General features: G+C 37.2%; 1 protein-coding gene across 11 annotated transcripts in view; it reads right to left on the reverse strand.

Annotated features, from left to right (window-relative positions):
* The window catches only part of SLF1 (SMC5-SMC6 complex localization factor 1), a 97,776-nt gene that overhangs the window by 28,997 nt on the left and 46,354 nt on the right, over positions 1–22,425 (reverse strand). For all 11 annotated transcript variants that reach the window (XM_027864290.1, XM_027864294.1, XM_027864284.1 and 8 more), the window contains 4 exons: positions 22,213–22,371; positions 20,815–20,978; positions 8,047–8,160; positions 7,128–7,293 (listed from right to left, as the gene is read on the reverse strand). In XM_027864290.1, the coding sequence (XP_027720091.1) occupies positions 7,128–7,293; positions 8,047–8,160; positions 20,815–20,978; positions 22,213–22,371 (603 nt within the window). The remainder of the gene's footprint in view (positions 1–7,127; positions 7,294–8,046; positions 8,161–20,814; positions 20,979–22,212; positions 22,372–22,425) is intronic.

Below are 22,425 nucleotides of genomic sequence, written 5' to 3' on the forward strand. Positions count from 1 at the left end.
CTAAGTGAGGATGTTTCTGAAGCATAGTTTTCCCATTTGTAAAATAAAGAGGTTTAACTAGATAATATTTAAGATTCTCTTTAAAGAATAGTTTTATTTCTTTTCATTGTAGCAAGATAAGAAGATGAAGGAAAAGATATCACAGGAATTTTAGGAAAAAGATGGCAGCCAACATTAGATCATAGTTGGACAGCTCAAAGAGATCACAGAGGCCATCTGATATAACCTTTTCATTTATAGATGAAGAGGCTGAGGAATAATAACTTGGCCAAGGTCACACAAAAGTAAAAAGTATCAGAGGATGGATATGAACCCAGGTTCTCTGACTCCAGAGCCACTGACTTTATCCATTATATCACACTACCTTCTCTCTCTTACTGACAATTACAAGAAAAAAGAGAAGAAAGGAAGGAAGAAACAAAAAAAAGAAAAAGAAAAGAAAAACCAATAGTTGAAGACTGAAGGGATACTTTATAAAAGTATAAAAGGCATATAGCCTTATTTGGTTTCCTTGTGTTCTGCAATTCTAGAACTACCTCTATGTGCTGTATAAGGGTGTCCTAAGGAGAAATGATACAGACAAGCTAGTAAGCTCTGTAGCTGTTGCCCATGGTTGAATTTGCAGCTCCTTCAAAATGAGAGACACACCCCACCTCTGCCCTTTGCCAAGGAAAGCCCAAAGCACTCTCAGATTCATGACAATGAAATTCACTGCCACAATGTCATTTGGCAAGACTGGCTGATTGACATTATGACAAAACAACATTAGCATAAACTGAGGACTTCTGTTTAGCTAATGACTTAAATTGAATGCTTCAATGCTGTAAATCAAGAAACAAAATGCTTTACCCTACTGAAAGTGATGTCTGTGAACATGCATGGAATTCTTTAAATTGAAAACTGCCAAAGAGATTGAATTAAGTACAAGAATGAATTCTAGCTGTGAAAATTAACTTAATAGAAAAAGTTCATATGAATAAAAAATCCTAATCAAGTCTTAAGAAATAAAATACTAATTTGAAATGTTTAAGGCTAGTTCTCTAATACCTAATAACACTACAATTTACGTGGCAGTAACTGCTAAACAAATATGTTGCTCTTGTTTATAAAGTGTAATGAAAATCTTCAAGCTAAGTACATAAAATCTGTTACTATTTACAACTTTAGTCTGCTTTCTAAGCATTTTCACATTGGTAGTAGTCCTTTGGTGATTTAGTAAACTGTGAAAAATGCTGCGGTCTATATTATTGTCTTCAGATATAATGAGCAGTTTCATCTAATACAATCAAATGGAAGAAATGTTCCACAGAGTGAAAACACCTTTTTATCTATAATGATTTTAGCATTTAAAAAAATAAATGAAAGGCAGGTTAAGCTGAGCAAGCACTTGATAATCTATAAAGAAGTTACCAGCTCTATCCTGCATCCTCTCATTTAAAGATGAGAGTACTATATTTAGTTCTAGTTATAATGAGTGTTTTCTGTTTCTGTACCCTTATACAACCATGCTTCTTTTTAAGCCAGATACACACATTGAGAGTGCCTACTCACCAGTTTCAATCGTCACATAGTAAGGGGCCTGAGTCCCCAATTACCTGAATCATAGGACTGTGGCCAGGACAAGGGGACAAGGTACAGAGAACACACTATGTACTTTTTTTGCAGAGCAAATTCCCTGTTTAGCCCCCGAATCTTAGAACAGATGCCAGGAGCCAATTAAAAACAAATCAAAAACAAAAACCACACAGCTATTTAAATCATATCTCTGACAACTGCCTAAATGAAATCCTAAAATTGACAGCAAACTAATGCTTTGATATTGAACAGGCATTATTCTGCTCATCTCCTACTGTCCCTTGCCCCTAAGCCTGGTCAAGCAACTGGCATTATATAATAATAGCTAAATTTATATAGCACTTACTTTGTACAAGGAATTGTGCTAAGTGCATTACAATTATTATCTCACTTGATCCACACAACCACCTTGGGAGGTAAGTGTTATTATTGTATGACACCCTGCCCCACCCCCCTAAACAGCTATTAAGTTTATCCAAGTGCAGAAAAATATATTAAAAGTTAAGGCACATATATTTTAGGCACTAAGCACTAAGGGACTGTCTCAATTATCTTTGAATACACTGCTTTGCAACTAGGAAGTATTTAATAAATGAAAGTCTACGTCAGACCTTTCCACATGTAAATTACAAACAAATTAATGAACAGGAAAGTTTACAGTGTTAATACTGAGGTTTCTGATGCTGAACAAGGTCAGTAAGACTTGAGACCAGCCTACATGTAAAATGCTACCCTTTCAGGCTTTCTTGGCAGCGTGCATAATGGTTTTACTAACCGAGTAACAGGAAGGGTCAACGGTACCTTGGGAGTAATGGCAAAAACATTCTAAAATTAGATTCCTACTGGCTGCAGGTAAAACTGACAGAGATCACGATAGTTTCCTTTTGTCTCCTCCAGGTTGTGATGACTTGGTATGATGAAATTTGATCTGATTTAGGAGAATGTTGTTTGATTTGGAGATTACAGGACATTGGTACTTCAACAGGTGTATTGCCTACAATGACAGACATCATCTTCCTCCCTTCCTGTCCTATAAATGGAAGGTCCTCCTCATCCTGTAAGGTGTGTTCTGTCCTCTTCTAAGGAGTTTCACCTAACATGCTGCCTTCTCCTGACTGGTTATTATATGAGTTAAAAAAAAAAATGCAGGTGAACTTTAAGAAATCCTTAGCTAAAATATTTCTACATAGTGTGGGTATCCACACTATGGAGTATCCACAAATATGGTCAGGTAGAGTGAATATCTTAAAAGGAGACTTTTCTGACATGCTCAAGGCTCTGAGGGGGCTGAAATTGCACTGAAGGAGACCTCAGGTTGGGCTGAGGCTAAACCTTAGAGCTCCTATCAGGGACTGAAAAAAGGAGATCCAAAGCAGCTTTCTATATTATCATTCAGTATTTAGAAATTTTCCTGTTAATTTGAAAGCCTGCCATTTTATGCACATTATATAGACAAATAATAGCATAGCTAATTTGTGGTCAGTACTTTGAAAATAGTTTTGCTATATATTTATTTAATGAACAAGCTTGGATGTGTTGTTACTGGGAATATTCTCCGTGGAGGTCTGGTGCATCCTAACCATGCATGTTGCACTGATACAAGCAGCATCATTCACCTTGAGGCATGACCTCAGAAGGAAACAAGCTTCAATTGGGACTTGCCTGAAATTCCAGACACATATCATTCATTACATGTTTCTGTTTCCACAGTTGTGATTTGTTATCTCACTAATATGAAATAGAAAAACTAAGGAAATATAGTACCATCATATTTCTGGTGCTATGCATCATTTTACATATATATTTCCACCCTTCAAGAATCTTTGTAATTTCATCTGGGAGTAACTGTCCACCACTGCAAACTATGTTGTATCTCTGCCTTAATAAGTGGGTTTTTGGGGTTGTATGGTTTGAAAAACCCAATTTCTAAAAGGCAATTTTCTGGTAATGAAAACCCTTGGAACGTGGCCCTTTTTATGGACAACAGACAGTGTTTGTTTTGGGGATCACACTTGATGTCTTATTAGCTCTGTAGGACCTCCCAAAGACTCTGCTATGTTAAAATAGCTTCTGACAACATATGGTCACCTCCATGTATACGAGCAGGGCTATTGAGAATGCATTAGATGTGTAAGATGTTATACATCACATTTACTTCATTACTCCCTTGGGATTCTGTTCCACTTTAGATGAATAGTTCCTTCTGATTAGAAAGTTTAAATATCCAACTAGTCTCAAACTTTTTATAACAACTTGAGCTAAATGCAATGTCATCCCTGAAATAACTGTAATAAAATGCAGTGTGATACATACAGTGAAAAGCTCTGGTTTTTGGATCCTAAGACCTGTTTTCAAGTCCCAATTCAGTCTCTTACTGGCTACATGACTTTCGGCAAGATACTTCTCTACTCTGAACATCTGTCTCCTCACCTGTGAAACTGGTATAGTACATGCCACCTTTACAGTAATAGCTCTCAGGATCAAGTGAGATGTCACATATAAAACACATCACGAACTACAGTATTATGTAAATGTAAAATACTACTGTTAAAATGTATTTTGGTGAGAAATTATACACACTTTGGTAGTGGTTCTCTTTATCAATCATGAAAATTGTGTTAGAATACTACAATATGGGTTAAGGAAGCAGATATTCAAAATACTCATCATCAGTTCCTACACATGGACACTATGAACCATGTACTGACAGATGTGTACAAGCTTCTGTACTTTCTTTTCACACAACTCATAGGTAAATAAAAACCTAATAATAGACTCTGCTTTGGATGTCCTGTGTAACCCTGAAAATGGTCATAGGTGCTATGATGGTTCAGACTCAAATTGCTATCTCCTGCCTTTATACCTTAATATAATTTCCTGTATTTTTTTTTAAAAAGCCAGACAACTGTCACTGTCACCATCACTTCAGCTAACATTTATATACTGCTTTAAGGTTTGCAAAACACTCTACAGATACTGTTTCATTTGATCACCACAAAAACCCTGTGGGGTAGGTGTTATTATTATCCTTGTTTTATAGATGAGCAAATTGGAGGCAGAAAGAGACAAAGTGACTTGCTCAGGGTCACACAGCTAGTAAGAGTCTGAGGCCTGATATGAACTCAGGTCTTCCTGATTTTTGTCATTTGAGTTTGTCATTTAAGTTCACATGGGAATTAATGAGATCATATTAATATTCTCACTAATTCTAGTAGACTGGCTGAGAGGTTGGTATAATGAATAGCCCAGATGCTACACTGATATCTTTGAAATGTAAAAGACCCACAAGATTATATACAGCATTCTCTACAAAGAATTTTTCATATGGAAAAGAACAAAACAGAATGAGAAGGTGTGCATGGGCTGTAATCTACATCATTAGAGGAAGTACTCATATACATAAGGCTCCTTAGAGTACCAAAGTAAAGCATAAATGTTTGTGGGATGTGACTTGGTTTGGGTCAATGTGGCAACTTTGACCCAAATGCATCTAAGTTTTTCACAATAAAAAAGGAGGCTGAACTCAGAGACACTGAGAAATTGGAGACGATCAAGAGTCAATGAGGAGTTTCACATCAAAATTATACAGCAGAACATATATAACCAAATAACTCATTACTACATTCAGAGAAGTCATGGTTCTAAATTTATTTTCCTTTGACAGCAAGGTTCATATCTAGTGAGTTTTTATTCCTTTCTAAAGAAATATTACTAAAACCTTTTGTTTTTATATAATTTTCATTTCATATAAATATATGAATACATACATATGCATAAGTGTAGGTAAGTACACATTCACACACACACATGCATAGTCCTCTCCCCCAGAAAGTCATCTTATGTAACAAAGAATAAGGGAGAGGAAAAAAAAAATCAGTTCAACAAAACTTAAAAAATACATATATTCAGTCTGCAGGTATAGGCAATGTTACATACTCATTGTTTTTCTGAACTCTTCTTAGGGACCAGGCTTGGTTATTATAAATATATTCTATTTAGGGGTTTTTTTGGTGGGTAGAGGGTGGATGGGAGTTCTCTCCACTTATATTACTGTAACTGTGTTTCTTGTTTTACTGGTTCTACTTATTTAATTGTGCATCACTTCATGTACGTCTCATGCTTCTCTATAATTTTCACAGTCACCATTTCTCACCGTGCAATAATATTCCATTACATTCATGTACCATAATTTGCTTAGCTATTCACTAGTTAGTGGGCATCCACTTTGATTAGAGTTATTTGCTTCTACAAAAATTGCTACTATAAAATATTTTAATGTTTTCTCTCTTTGATCACCTTGGGGTATATGTCAGATAGAAGAATTTGCAGATCAAAGGGTATGGATATTTTAGGCACTTTATTATCATAATTCAAAGTTGTTAACTGGAATGATTAGACCACTTCATAGCTCTATCAAAAATATATCAGTGTTCTTGTCTTTCCACAGCTCTTTCAACACTGACTATTCCTACTTTTTGTCATCCCAGCCAATCTGCAGAATGTGAGATGGAGCCTCATTACTTAATATTTTCAAGAGTTAAGTATCAAGTCATACCTTCATACCTTAGATTCTTTAGTATGCACCAAATCATCAAGCAAAAAAATTCTTTAACCCAAAGCAGATTTAAAGTTCAGTTGGACAGTGGTCACTAGGAAACTAACACTATTAATGTTTAAATGAGATTAAGGAAGTAGCCCATAGTGACTCTCCAACCACCCCTCTTCCATTCACTGCTCAAGCCTGCAGCCTGATAGATCCCTTCCTCCTTTCCCTTTTGCAAGCAGGGTAAGTAGAAATGTTTTTTTGTCCTGTTTTTACTGCTAATCAGACAGCCTATCAACTATCAAAGTATAAGTTAGGACAAAAAGTCAAAGACGGACCCACGTAAAAAATGGATCTATTATAACTAATTTAGGGAATGAGAAATCATAGCAATATTTGAATTGACAGAGAGAAATTGAGAACAACAGATAAAATTTGGAACTGTCTGAGAAGCTAATGTCTATGATCTTCCAAGAGTTAGGAAAATAAGAACTAAGTTCAACTGCTACTTTAATTGCCTGAACTGCAGGAAAAAGACTATTGGGTGTGTGTGTAGAGAGAAAGAATGACTAGGATGGGAGGCACTGGTCAAGATAAGAAACTAGAATAATGATCCCTTGATAGCCTTTAAGATTTTTTTTTTTAGAATTCATTTGTTATTTTCCCAGTCACATTCTGAAAACCTTTATGGTTTGGCACGTCTCTTTATCTGTTTTCTTTATGCACTGAAATGTACATAAAGTGAAAAGATTAGAAACAGCAAGTAATAATAGCATGTAATTAGCATCTTACACTTAGTAGGTATTGTCTATAGCCTTTAATCCCAGACTTTTCATTCTAAAACTCAGTTGCAAATAGATAGGCTTATGCATGTATGGCAGAGATATATACATTTTTACCCCAAAGAAGAGTAAAAGAGAGAGGCAGGAAAGGCAGAGAAAAGAATGAATGATCAAAAGCACTTTTTAAAGTTATTTTTAGTCATCATGGTAAGGCAAATTCTACTCACATTGTTAGATCTGAATTTTTCTTTTTGAGAATATATAGTCCAATCCAAAAGCTTAATTATTGGCTCAGTAAAAAATACTGAGGTTTCATTTCCAGACCAGAAGGTTTTAAGAAGAAAGGACTGTTCTGGGACTTTTAGGCTCTGAGAATCTGCCTCTTCATATAACCTAGGAAAAAAATGAACAAAACTTAAATGTAAGTTAATTTGATTATTGTAGTTACTTGGGAGAAAATATCAAGTCTCTTGTCAAAACACAAACAAGTTTAGCAATTTTTAAATATAGAACTATCACTATTTTTGATGAGTCATATGTAAAGTAACAATGACAATCAGTCAAACTGAAATAATTCAAATGTTGTGCTAAAGTTGGATAAACAGAATTATAATAATGAAGTAGAGATGAAAAAACATAGTATCAGGCTATAAAACAACCAATAATGTATATGTATTGGATGTTCAATTTCAGAATGTGGAGATGAAACTTTTCAACATTTACATGTACAAACTGAATAAATCAGTGTTATGCCCAAGAAGGATTTTTCACTTAAGCATTCAATTACTAAAGAATAAAAAATTAAAACCTGAAAAATGAAAAGCCTCACACCTTTATGATACAAAATTAAACACCTATTCAAATGTATAACTTGGTGAAAATAAAATGTGAACTGTGAAACAGAAAAAAGACGAGATAAACCATTACTCTACTGCTGACAGAATTAATATTTAATGCCAAAAACTTTAAAAAAAAAACAAAACAAAACCCCAAAACTCAGAACAACAATCCAACCTTAAATAACTGGACCGAAATAGACATGAAAGATGATTGACTTCCTGGACAAAACTTTAGAAATAAAGTAGGAAACGGGCACACAAGAACAATGCAAACGGAGGAAGAAATGATCCTTCGTGTAAAACTCACTTGTGATTCAGATGCTGGACTTCACTTTTCATTAGTTTGAACAAGAATTTTAGTAATGACGGCTTGAGCATCTTGGACACAACTCCTTCTGGAACTGGGTGACAAAAACTTTCACTGAAAAAAACAAGAACCCAAGAATCTTCAAGATTCAAACAAATTCACTGATTAACTGATGGAGAAGTGCCTCTTTTAAAATAATGCCAGAGTTTAAATAACAGTTTGATCAACAAATTGTGGAACAAGTTAAACAAAGCTACGTGATTAATATTTGTGCCTCCTTTATAAATGTAATGACAGATTGAACTCTCCAGCAGTTATCCTTCTATTACTTCTAGCAATCGGTATATTTTATCATTGCGTGTTTTAAAGAACACAGATCTAATTTCTCTAATTCTTCTCAGTGATTGCAATGTTCAACTGCCTTATGTTATTGTCTTCACATCTTCCTTATTGCTCTGATAAATGGGAGAATGATGAATACTGAACTTAAGTGGTGTAGGCCCTTAGCAAATAAAAAATTACCTTGAATACTTAAGGTTTTCAACTTTACCTTCCTCTTTCCACAAAATCATCCCCATGTTCACTGTTTAACAAAGCACAGTTATAAAGTTTAAAAAAAAAATCACAATTTTGTTCCTTTTCATCTTCTCCAGTGATTCTCATAGAGTGGGTGAGAGTCAGATTACTCAGAGGCATGGAGTCATGGAGGTATAATGGGAAGAACAGGGGACTCTGAAGTCAGACATGCATGAGCCTGGACAAGTCACAACCTCACTGGGCTTCAGTTTCTTCATCGGAAAAATGAAGGGGCTTAACTGGATGGTCTCCGAGGTCCCTTCCAGTTCTCCATCTATGATCGGATGAGCCATAGGATGAAAAGATAATTTCTTCCAAATTTATAGAACAATGCTATTGGTGATGTCACTTTATCACTGTACTCTCATTTTTTTGTTCACTTATGCTGCTTGTATTATGCTGTTTACACACGGTTTCTCATCATCCCCCTCCCCCCTAACCATCTACTATGAGGCAGCTAGGTGGTATGGTTCATAGAGTGCCAGACTTGGAATCAGGCTAGACCTGAGTTCACGTCCTGCTTCAAACACTTACTAGTTGTGTGACTCTGGGAAAGTCACTTACCCTCTCTTAGCCTGAATTTTCTCATCTGTAAACTGGGGATAATACGAGCATTTACTTCCTAGGGTTGTTGTGAGGCTCAAATGAGATAATACATGTAAAAGCACTTTGCAAACCTTAAGGTTCTATATGATATCTATTATTATTACTATGACAAACCACAGCTCAGCTGAGAATATTTTGCTAACAATCAGTCAAACTGAAATATAACTCAAGTGTTGTGCTAAAGTTCGATAAACAGAATTATAATAATGTTAGCAAATTATAATATTGCTGGTAAACAAGGCCTTCCACAAGTTGATTCAAACTTCCCTCTCCAACCATTCCTTTCAAAGACAAACTGCTCAGTTTTAGCCCAGGCAGTTTTTTGAATATAGCACCCCTCCTAAGCCCCCTGAGGGAAGAAATTTGGTAGAATGGAAAAATCACTGGCTTTGGGGAAAGAGAATTGGGGGGTGGGTGCGTGTGAAGGGGGGAGAAGAGAGGAAAAGATTTCCATTCTATTCAACCAACATTTATTAAATGCCTACAAACAGGGCCCTGAGGAGATAAATGAAAATTGATAGTCTTTGCTATTAATCAGTTATTATCTAGTAGGGAGATGATTATATTGGAGTTCTTCACTTCTTCATGTCATAAACCCTTCTGGCATTCTGGTGAGGCCCCTTCGCAGAATACTTTTTTTTTTAAAATTCATGGTAATTTTAATTTATTTTTTTGTTTTCAACATTTACTTCCACAAGATTTTGAGTTCCAAATTTTCACCCCATCTCACCCCTCCCCCCACCCCAAGATGGCATGCATTCTGAATACCCCCTTCCCTAGTCTGCCTTCCCTTCTATCTCTCCCCCTCTTCCCCTTCAATTTTCCTATATGGCAGGATGGATGTCTGTACCCCATTTCCTGTATTTCTTATTTCCCAGTTGCATGTGAAAACATTTTTTTAAACATGTGTTTTTAAAACTTTGGGTTCCAAATTTTCTCCCTTCCTCCCTCCCCATCCACCATCATTGATAAGGCAATCAACTAAATATAGGTTATATATGTGCAGTTATGCAAAACACTTCCATAGCAGATATGTTGTAAAAAACTAACTCTATTTCCCTTAATCCTATCCCACCCCCCCATTTATTCTATTCTTGCTTTTGACCCTGTCCCTACTCAGAAGTACTTGCTTCTGATTACCCCCTTTCCCAATCTGCCCTCCTCTCTATCATCCCCCAACTCTCTTGTCCCCTCCCCCCCCATTTTCCTGTAGGATAAGACAGATTTACATACCCAATTGAGTGTGTATGTTATTCCCTCCTTAAGTCAAATCTTATGAAAATAAGATTCACTCATTCCCTCTTACCTTCCCCCGTTTCCTCTCCAGTGTAAGAGCCTTTTCTTTTCTGGTTTTTTTTTGTGAGATAATTTACCCCATTCTACCTCTCCCTTTCTCCTTTTCCTAGTATAATCCTCTCTCACCCCTTAATTTTATTCTCCAGATATGACCCCTTCGTTTTCAACTCACCCTGTGCCCTCTATCTATCTATCTATCTATCTATCTATCTATCTATCTATCTATCTATCTATCTATCTATATCTATGTATATGTACATATAATTTTTTCCCCTCCAACTACCCTAATATTGACAAAGGTCTCATGAGTTACAAATATCATCTTTCCATGCAGGAATATAAACAGTTCAACCATAATAAGTCTCTTACGATTTTCTCTTTCCTGTTTACCTCTTCATGTTCCACTTGAGTCTTGTATTTGAAAATCAAATTTTCTATTCAGCTTTGGTCTTTTCATCAAGAATGCTTGAAAGTCCTCTATTTCACTGAATGACCATCTTTTCCCCTGCAGGATTATACTCAGTTTTGCTGGGTAAGTGATTCTTGGTTGTAATCCTATCTCCTTTGCCCTCTGGAATACTATGTTCCATGCCCTGCGGTCCCTTAATGTAGAAGCTGCTAATTCCTGTGTTATCCTGATTGTGTTTCCACAATATATGAAGTGTTTCTTTCTGGCTGCTTGTAATATTTTCTCCTTGACCTGGGAACTCTGGAATTTGGCTACAATATTCCTAGGACTTTTCCTTTGGGGATCTCTTTCAGGAGGAGATCAGTGGATTCTTTCAATTTCTATTTTGCCCTCTGGTTCTAAAATATCAGGGCAGTTTCCCTGGATAATTTCTTGAAAGATGATGTCTAGGCTCTTTCTTTGATCATGGCTTTCAGAGAGTCCAATAATTTTTAAATTCTCTCTCCTGGATCTATTTTCCAGGTCAGTTGTTTTTCCAATGAGATATTTCACATTGTTTTCTAATTTTTCATTCTTTTGGATTTGTTTTACAGTGTCTTGATTTCTCATAAAGTCACTAGCTTCCAATTGCTCTATTCTAATTTTTAAGGAAGTATTTTCTTCAGTAATCTTTTGGACTTCCTTTTCCATTTGGCCAATTTTGCTTTTTAGGGCATTCTTCTCCTCATTGGCTTTTTGGACTTCTTCTGCCATTTGGGTTAGGCTATTTTTTAAAGTGTTATTTTCTTCAGTATTTTTTGGGTTCTCCTTTAGCAAGCTGTTGACTTGTTTTTCATGATTTTCTTGCATCACTCAGTTTTCCTCTACTTCTCTTACTTGCTTCTCAAAATCCCTTTTGAGCTCTTCCAAGGCCTGGGACTGATTCATATTTTTCTTGGAGGCTTTGGATGCAGGAGCTTTGGCTTCGTTGTCTTCTTCTGGTTGCATGTTTTGATCTTCTTTGTCACCAAAGTAAGATAATATAGTCTGACTCTTATTGTGCTGCTTACTCATGATCCTGGCCAATTACTTGAGTTTTAAACTCTTTGTTAAGGTAAAAAATCTGCTTCCAATGTGGAGAATGTACTGTCCCACGCTTCGGGGGTTTGTATAGCTGTTTTCAGAGATATTTCTAGGGACCTGAAAATTTTCAGTTCTTCCAAGGTGCTATGATAAGGGGCGAGGTGTTTTCTCTCCACCGTCACAACAAGCTTCATCACACCAGCATTCCTCCTCGCTCCAGGACCGCCCCTCAGAACTGTGACCCAGATCCAAGCACGGTAAAGCAAGAGATTCCTGCCTCAGCACTAGCAAAGAGATCCCTGCAATACCCCTCTGATCAGCCACTTGATTCCTCCTCAGTCTGTGGGCCGGAAGCTCAGGAAACAGCTGAGGCCCCAGAGGCTGCGCTCAGAACTTGCGACTGAGACCTAGCTTCTCCTTGACCTTTTCCCACTGACCTTCTAAGTTGTCTTTGGCGTTCATGGGTTGAGAAGTCTGGAAACTGCCACAGCTGCCTACCATTCAGTCCTCTGAGGCCTGCTCCAGGGTTGCTGTGGCCTGCGCACCCACACCAAACTGCGCTCCTCTCCCTGCCCCACGCGATATACCTTTCAAAGCAACCATCCAGGTTGTCTTTGGCTGGAAATTTGTTTCTGTCTGTCTTTTGTGGGTTCTGCTGCTTTAGAATTTGTTTAGAGGCATTTTTTATAGTTATTTGGAGGGGTTTGGGGGGAGAACTCAAGCAAGTCACTGCTTTCTCTCCGCCATTTTGGCTCCACCCCCAAACAATATTTTCAAAAGTATAAAATAAAATACAATGGACTACAAAGGAAATCAGCTATATTTAAGTAAAGATTTAACCCCTCCCTCCATTCAAGAACATGGACCACAGGTTAATAACCCTTAAACTAATATGTACACAAATAATTATGAGTTATACTGAACAGGAAAAGTCAAAGAGGGGCATAAGAAGGAAGAATGCATTTCCCTGGAGGATCAGCGAAGGCATCAAAGCAGGATGAGGTTATACCTCAGCTCAGCCGTGAAGGAAGACGAGAATTTTAATAGGTAGAGACAGAAAAGGGAATGTCCCAGGCATGGGGAGCTGTGTGCAAAGGAAGGAGTGAGAAGCGACAAGATAGCATGGACACAGGGGAATGAGGAGTCCAGTTTAGCTGGAACTTTAGATGAATACCACTGTAAAATAAGGGAGGCTGAAGCCAGACTTTGGAAGACCTTGAACGCCAGGTGAAGGAGTTTATGTTCTATTACAAAAACAATGTGGGGTGGGAGGGAGGGAAACAAAGAGGGTATTTGAGCTAGGAGTGACCTGATCAGACAGAACACTTTGGCAGTAGCATGAAGGATGAATTGAAGAGGGGAGACACTGGAGGTAGACAGAACATTTAGGTTACAATGATAAAGTGGGCATGTCACTTTGTTTGCCTCAGTTTCCTCATCTGTTAAACGAGCTGGAGAAGGAAATGGCAAACCGCTCCAGCGTCTTTGCCACGAAAACCTCAAACGGGGTCATGAAGAGGTGGACACAACTGACCCGTCTCAGCAACAACGGTTCACATGAGAGGCAGCAAGGTTCTGAGCCAGCACCGTCATAAAGGAGACAGAAAGAAGACAGATGCTTGTTATCTTGCGCAGAGAGGATAACTAGAACCTGACAAATGACTGGACATGGAGGAGTGAGTGGAAGGGTAGAGCCAAGGTGACTCAGAGGGTCCGTGCTTAGGTGACTTTGGCAATGGCGATATGATCCAAACACATAGGGGAGGTATGAAGGAGGGCATGTTTTGAAGGGAGGATAATGAGGTACTCATCAGTTTGTAAGGGTAGTATACTACCTTCAGTTTGAGGTAGTGATGGGATAGCTAGATGGAGATGACTGCCAGGCATTTGGAAATATAAACCTGTACTCAGGAATATCTGGATCTGGAAATATATATTTGAGTCCTCTTTATAGATTTGATAATGAAGTCATGGGGGTGGATGTGATTGCTAAAGGAGAGAATATTAAGAAATATAAGAAAAAGAGATCTGAAGATAGAGCTTGTGAGATGCCCACACTTAAGGGAGGGGAGAAGAAATGGAATCTTCTTAGTAAATAAAAGGGAATTTTCAGAGAAGTAGGAGAAACAGGAGAAATAAATGTCCCAAAAGTGGATATGAAAGAATTATCGGGAAAGAAGAAGCAGTGAATGGTCATTAAGGTCAGATGCTACAAACAGGTCAAAGAAGATAACTGAGATTGCTAATTGTTTTTATCAATTATGAGTTTACCTAAGACCTGGAAGAGAATAATTTCAATACAGGCGTAGCAATGCAAACTAGATTATTGGAGGCTGATGAGTAAATGAGTAGTAAAGAAAGAGAGTCAGTGATTATAGACTACATTTTTTTTTTGAAAGTTAGTTGTTACAGGTGGAAAGGGACGATGACAGGGCAGGTTCAAAGGAAGGGTATTTTTTAGTATAGGGAAGACCTATGGGCAGAGAAAAAAGAACAACTGAGAAAGGCTGAAGATGATACAGAGAGGCAATGAAAGCTAAAACATAACCAAGTATCCCCAAACAGACTAGTCTCAACAGCCAAGACAATGTCTTACACATTTTTGTAGTTCCTAGGACAATGTGTTGTACGTATCATGTGTAATAAGAGAGAGCCAGAGAGCCAGAGACAGAGAATGAAAAGTGAACTCAGGACAGAGGGATATCCATAGTTGATGGGTATTTTATTTTGGCTCCTTAACTAGACTATAAACCGTGTGTGTGTGTGTGTGTGTGTGTGTGTGTGTGTGTGTGAAGGAGATCATGTCTTAGAAATCTTGGCCTACCACAATGTTAGCACAAAGTAAGCACTTGATAAATACTTGGTGATTGTTTAGTTAATAACTATGACCCTGTAGTCACCAGTCATGTAAGTTATGATTTCAATTTTGGCCCTGTACTACACTTAATACATCGTTCTCCTTCTAACATTAATAGTTATTTCTTTTTGGATTAACAATAGTTTGTTGTTCCAAAGAACAAGAAAAAACATTCAGAATGCATTACTATGTATACTCTAGTAATTGACCCAATGAAAATAAAATATGAATACTGTAAGGTCTATATTTGACTTTGATATATAAATTGTGTTCATTCTAGGTAAAAATGTGTGAATACATTAAAAGTTTCTTTAGATACAAATATTAAGGTTAGTATTAATAGTAATACAGTAATATAGAATTAAAAGAATAAGATCTCATAACATTTCTCTAAAATAATTATCATGGATTAACCATAGTTAATCCAGCTATGGATTTTTCTGGTAAAATGGGTAACAATACACAGAGTACTTCTAGTACACTAGAAGACTAGTGAATGAAGAAGGTGTGTAGAGATTTGAAATCCAGGTTAATGAAGAAAATGTCACTGATGAAATACACAATTCAAAAGACTCAAAGTGACCATTTTCTTACAATTTCTTTCCCACTTTCTTGACTATCCAAGTAAGCAACGCCCCTAAAACATTACTGATGTTACTATGAATTAGTACCTCTAAAGTAAGTGAAGACATTGTGCACTGAGTCTGTAGTTGCTTTTTCCCCATAAGTTTTAAGGGATTTGAAAACAGAAATCATTTTAAATTTTAATTCCAAGATAAAAGGATCATAGAATAATAGAATTTTAGAGCTGGAAGGAACTTGAGAGATAATCTAGTAGTCCAACCTCCTCATGTAATAAATTAGGTAAATAGAAATAAAAACAAAAACCCAAAGAACAAAAATAAAAACTTGGAAACATTCAACACAAAGAAATACTTAAACAGGTATACCTTAAAGTTTTTAGATTTAATTTATAATCCTTTATATTTATTTACATTACTTTTTTTAAAAATCAAATACTTATATGCTATTTTTAAAAATACCTATTTTTGTAGCTATATGCAAACAGGCTTTCTCTAACGTACAAATAGCCTGTGTTCCAAAAATTCATTTGAAAGTCAATTGTTTGAAATTCAGGATGCAGGATCATAGTTGTATAGAAGCTCTAAAGTTATCTACCTCAATCTGCTAATTTTACACATATTTTCCCACTGAAATAATATTATGGTTAAATGTTTAATCCAGTATATAGCCAAAGCATTTTATTAATAGTACTATTTTAAGTACATCTAACCAGAATTTGTAATGTTGTTTAAGAAAATTCATTCTGATTTCTAACTTGTTATGCCAGGATCAGATCTCTGCCTAACAGTGGCATCTGGGGACAGGAGCACCTTTGGGAGTGACAGAAAAGTATTTCTGGCACTTAATTATCAGCATGAGAGAAGAAAACACTGGACCAACAAATGCCCACGTATTCAGAACTGAGGAATACAGCATTTCTCCATAGTAGGCAGGGACCCTGGACTTGGGCTTCTTCACTACATGTTCACATGTATGGGTCATTTGTATATCAAGTCCCTGCCAATGATTGCCAATGTTTATTTTCGACATTACAATAAGTGAAGTATCACAAATGAATCTATTTAATATGATATAATTAAATGAGTCAATTCAAGTACTTTTGGCTCTTTTAAAAATTTTACATAAAAAGAAAAACATAAAGATTAATTTGTGATTTATTTTACACAATGACCCACTTCAACATTCATAGGCCATGTTTCCAGTCTCTAAAACAATACTTTTAAAAAAGTAAAAATATATATATATATATTTACTAAACATATTCAGATCAAGTGCATTTGACATTAGAAACCTTCAGATCTCAGTATTTTATAAGTTGGTCTTATAGTCTGTACTTCCAAAAAAGTGTTAACTATCACCTGGAGTTTTTATATTTTTATGGGGAAAAATATATGTTCTTTGTCAGTTTAATTATTTTAGACCTTCTTAAATTTATGTAAAAGTTTCTAACTATTTTCATGGAGAGAATTTACTAATTATAAAAACCAACCAAAAAGTATTTCTTGAGTTCTGCCCTAAAGGATTATATATTTGATACTGTAGTAAGCACTGTAAGTCTTCGAAATCAAGATGATTGTCTAGACTCACTCACTGTCAGAGTCTGGATCTGAAGAGTTCTGACAAGGTAGAATGAGGGTCCAAATCTAAGATTCAGTTCAACTCAACTAACATTTATTAAACACACAATACTATAAGTAAGGAGACAAAAGATAAATGAAGGAGGTGAATCACAGAATTGGCCACCTTTCATGAAAAGGTTCCTCTTCTCATCAAGGTAAATGCTCCTGCATGCATCCTTGACTCTATCCCTTCCTGTCTAATCCAGCAAATTGCCCCCTTTATCACCCTCATAGTCTTACTTATCTTCAATCTCTCCCTATCAACTGGCTCTTTCCTAGCTGCCTACAAACATGCCCAAGTCTCCACCATCCTTAAAAAACCCTCACCTGATCTTACCACTTCTGCTAGCTAGCTTCTATAGCTCTCCTCCCTTTCTTGGGAAAACTCCTTGAGAAAGCCATCTACACAGGATACCTCTATTTCCTTCCCTCTTACTTGATTCTAAATCCTTTCTAACTTGGATTGACTTGATCATTGACTGAAACTATTCCCTCCAAAATTACTAATGATTTAACTTAATTGTCAAATTGAAGGGCCTTTTCTGAATTTTCACTCTTCTTGATGAAGAGCAGCTTTTGACACTGTAGATTAACCTCATTTCCTGGCTACTCTCTCCTCTAGCACTTGAACAACCAGGGACATCAATTGGAGCAAAACGTTTCATTGGACCTTTGAGGTATTCTTACATTCTGATGCTTCTTGTGGAGATTTTTGTGACACTGCTCTCTCCTGGTTCTCCTCCAACCTGTCTGACTGCTCCTTAGTCCTTACTATTAAGGGCACCAGCATCCTCTCAGCTACCCATGTTCACAAGCTGAGTGTCAGCTTTGACTCTTCTCTCACATTTACGCTACATGTTCAAAACAATTTTTTTTGGCCAAATCTTGTCATTCCCACCTTCACTGTCTTTCCTTTATGTACACTTTTTTACACTCACACAGTAGCTGTGCAGGTGCAAATCCTTCACAACTCCTACCTAGACCACTGCAGTAGTTTGCTGACTGGCCTCTCTGCCTTCGATTCTCCTCACTCTAGTTCATCCTCCACTCATCTGCCAAACTGATCTTCCTAAAGATCACCCCTCTTCTCAATAAATTCAGTGGCTCCCTATTAACCCCAGGATCAAATATAAAATCATCTGTTTGGCTTTTAAAATTCTTCATAACCCAGCCCCTTCCTACATTTCCAGTCTTCCTACAAACACTCGATGATCCGGTGACACAGGCCTTCTTGCTGTTCCTTGAGCATGACAATCCACCTCTTGACTCAGTACCTTTTCACTGGCTATCCTCCAGTGCTCTCCCGCCTTACCTCTGTCTCCTCACTTCCCTCAAGATTCAGCTCAAATTCCACCTTCTGCAAGAAGCTTTTCGCAGGATCCTTTGTAGACCAACTTGACAAAAGATCATCCAGCCATTGCCCGAATCCCTCTAACAAGGGGAAACCCAATCCCTCTTGATACAGCAGAGTCTACTTTTACATAATAATAGTAAAAACAGCTGGTATTTATAGAATGCTTCAAGGTTTAAGGTTCGCAAAGCTTGTTAACTCACTTGATGCTCAGTATGTTAACTCATTTGATGCTCATAACAACCCCTGGGAGGTAGGAGCTATTATTATCCCCATTTTACAGATGAGGAATCTGAGGCTGAGTTAAGTGACTTCCCTGGGGTCAGAGCTCATAAGTGTTTGAGGCAGGATTTGAACTCAGGTCTTTTTGACTTCAAGTCTAGCACTCCATCCACTGCTCCACCTAGCTGTCATTCTAACTGTTAAGAAATTTTTGTTTTTACAGTAAGACTACATTGGATTCTTTGTAATTTCTATCCATTGTTCCTGGTTCCACCTTTGGGAGCAGGTGGAACAGACTGAATCCCTTCCAGGTGATATCAGAGGACAGTTCTCATTTCCTCCCATCTTCTCTTCTTCAGAGTAATCATCCTCAATTTATAAACTGACCCTTACGTTGCATGAATCTTAGGTCCAATGCTGTTCTGGCTGCTCTTCCTGGGATACTCACCAATCTACTAATGATCTTCCCAAATGTAGCACCCAGAACTGACCCAGCCACCGTGGACGGAATCTGACCAGGGCAGAGTCCAGCAGGACTGCCACCTTACTGGTCCTGGATACTAGTAGGATTCTCAACGTTGCTACAGCTTCATTAGCTTTTTGGCTGTCACATCACACTCTTGATTCATAGCCAGCTTGCAAGCCATTACCTTCCCCACCAACCATTTTTAATCAAACCATAATCTAGTCATGTTTTCCTGTCTTGTACAGGTAAAGCTGATTTTTCTGTACTCCAGATGTTTGGGCTAAACTGAGAGTTCAGTTTGGAGAAGGCTTACGTGGACTGTGATAAACGTTTTTAAATATCAGAAAGGTTTTCGTGTAGAAGGATTTAATTTGATGTGCCTATTCCAGAGGGCAACACTAGGTGTGATGAGTTCAGAAGCTGCAGAGAAGATTATCTTAGCTCAATTTCCAGAAAAATTCAAAACAATTAGAAAATGTTCAGGAGGTAGTGGATTTCCTCCCCTTGTGGTCTTTAAATAAAGAATGATCATTACTTGTTGGGAATACTATAGAGGGGATTCTTGGTTAGCAATGGGTTGGACTGGATAAACTCTGAGGTTTGTTCAAATTCTTTAATCCTGTGATTCTGTAACATATGAAAGAGCTGGAGAGACTATACATAACTAAGTACAAAATTCTGTGAAAAAGACTTTAAGTGTTACAGTAGTTCAAAGACAGCAGAGAATTAATGAGGGCCAGAGTGATCAAAGATGACTTAAACAAGCAAGTGGGCTTCGAGCTGGGCCTTGAAGGAGTAGGAGCATTTGATAATACAAGGCAAGTTCTGGGGACAAATGGGACAGCGAGCACAGGGCATAATTATGAAGGGTCTTGAAAGACAGGCAGAGAAGCCTGGACTTCAGGGTAGATACTGGGAAACTACTATAAATTCTCGAACAATGTTATAAAAACAGTATTTGAGGACAGTTAGCCTGGCAAGGATATGAGAGAGGTGGGGAAAGAAACTAGATTTAGGGTAACCAGTTAGGAGGCTTGTAATCTAAGTGTGAGGTGATAAGGCCATGGAGACAGAAAGTGATGGAATGGAGGTGGGGGCTGAGAGCTACTTATAAGGAGAATTACAGAATTTGTATTGTAGTATATTGGAGAGGGAAGAATCAAAGATAATTTTAGGGTTTTTGGCTAGGAAGACTGAAAGAACAGTGATAAAAAACAGGAGAGTTATTTAGTATGATAAAAGAAATTGACTTTTGTATAAAGCCTACTACTGAACATATAAATTCACTTTTTTCCTAATCTTCTGAAATTCTATTTTATGACTCACTATGGCATGGAGATGACACTGGATTCTTGAAAACCATGCCATCTGATTGCAAGCTGTCACAATTTACCAAAATGGAAAGGCTTCAAATAAAGGTCCAGTGATTAACCATCTATCTTTTGTCCGAGGACAAATCTAGGTGAGGTCAGAAACGTCATCACCAGGTTTGCCACAGTGTGGTGAATTTTTCAGTCACAGAAACCTCTCAATGAAGTCACAGATGTGTTGCAATTTGAATTGGAGGTGAGGACCCACATTAATGAAATAATTTATTTTCATTTTATTTTCCTAATGAGAAAATTATTCTTCTAAAGAACTATCTATAATAACATACTCCATATTTATCTAATACTCACAATAGTCTGAATTTATATTAATAATCTTAAATTCACCTACCTGATAAGTACTTCTACAAAAGACCATGTTCCTTTCATACAATTTGGACATTGAAAAAATTTCAGATAGTAACTCAACATGGCAGGAGACTTCCAAGGAGGATGAAGATGCAGAAGAACTGACAAAACACGGAAGTATCGATCAATCAAGGTCTTTACGTTACCCTGTTACAAAATGAAAGGAAACAGTCAATTACTAATGGCTTTTTTTAACATACACTATTTCATCCTCCATTGTGTCCCTCTTCCTGGTCGTCTCTCTTGCAAACGTGCCCTCTTAAAGAACAGGTACATCATATTTCTTGCCTTCTCAGTGGGTTGGGGAGGGGTGTGGAGAGAGGGAGAGAATTTAGAACTGGAAATAAGAATTAAAAAAGCAGGATAAGCTTTCCATGCAAACAGTGCAGTGATTCAGTTGTTACCTGGTCTAAAGCAGAGGTGTCAAACTCAGCAGCAAAAAAGTGCTCTGAACCAGATGAAAATGTACTGGGAAATGGTTAACAAAATAAATAAAAATACAATATGACAAAGATAATGCTGGTTTGTGGTTTTCTAAGTCAATATGTGACCCACAGAGATCTGTTTCTATTTGAGTCGGATGCTACTAGTCTAAAGTAACCACAGGTGGGATGATAGACACTTATTATCTCCTTAAGTGCAGTTCTAAGTGACGGATCCAGATTATTTGTGAGAATGCTATTTCCCCTATTAATACTACAGAAATGGGAATATCTAAAGTAGCTCACTATTCCAAGGAAGAATTTTAGTTAGAAGTGTTTGTTTTCCCTTGAAGTAACACTTCCAAATTGGACTTCACTTTAAGAGAGCAGTTTTTTTTTTTAACATATACTTGTCACTTAATGTTATTTTGTGAAAATTTTATTCATAATGAACAAATCATAGGTTCAGATCCCCCACCAAAATACAACCCAACAACCATTTTAAATTTTTTCTCCTTATGCCCTGAAACAAAATGACTATGATCCATGTGCTAGAAAGGTAGTTTACTGAAGAGAAGCATCTGTATGAGTTGAGGAGCTTCTATCTTACACTTAAGGCTTAATTATGTAGGGACCGAAAAATTAATGAATTTTGTGTAAAGAAAAAGTTATGAAATGGAAATCAGATGTCAGTTTAGGACTCATAAAACAGTACTGAAAAAGATGATTACGGGGCAGCTAGGTGGCGCAGTGGATAGAGCTCTGGCCTTGACGTAAGAAGGACATGAGTTCAAATCCAGTCTCAGACACATGACACTTACTAGCTGTGTGACCCTGGGCAAGTCGCTTAACCCCGATTGCCCCCCCCCCCAAAAAAAGATGATTACCTGTTAACAGGTACCAGGAACATAGTTAGGGTTTAACCTCCTTTGTTGATGTTTAAACATTTGTTTTCTCACCTGCAGCATGTTGCTCAGAAGAGCATGAAGCAGATAGACTGGAGGGATGTAGTGTGATTGTAGGAAAATTAGTTCCTCAACTGCTTCTGCAAAGAACTGCCCTTCAATGAGGATTTCAATTATATTACATACATTTCTGGGAAGTTCAGTGTTTTTAACCTGAGAAATTAAAGACAGCAGGATTAGATAAAGAGAATGAGGAAATAAAAGATG

Source organism: Vombatus ursinus, unplaced genomic scaffold, assembly GCF_900497805.2.
Source record: "Vombatus ursinus unplaced genomic scaffold, bare-nosed wombat genome assembly UNPS02014774.1, whole genome shotgun sequence".
Classification (NCBI taxonomy): domain Eukaryota; kingdom Metazoa; phylum Chordata; class Mammalia; order Diprotodontia; family Vombatidae; genus Vombatus; species Vombatus ursinus.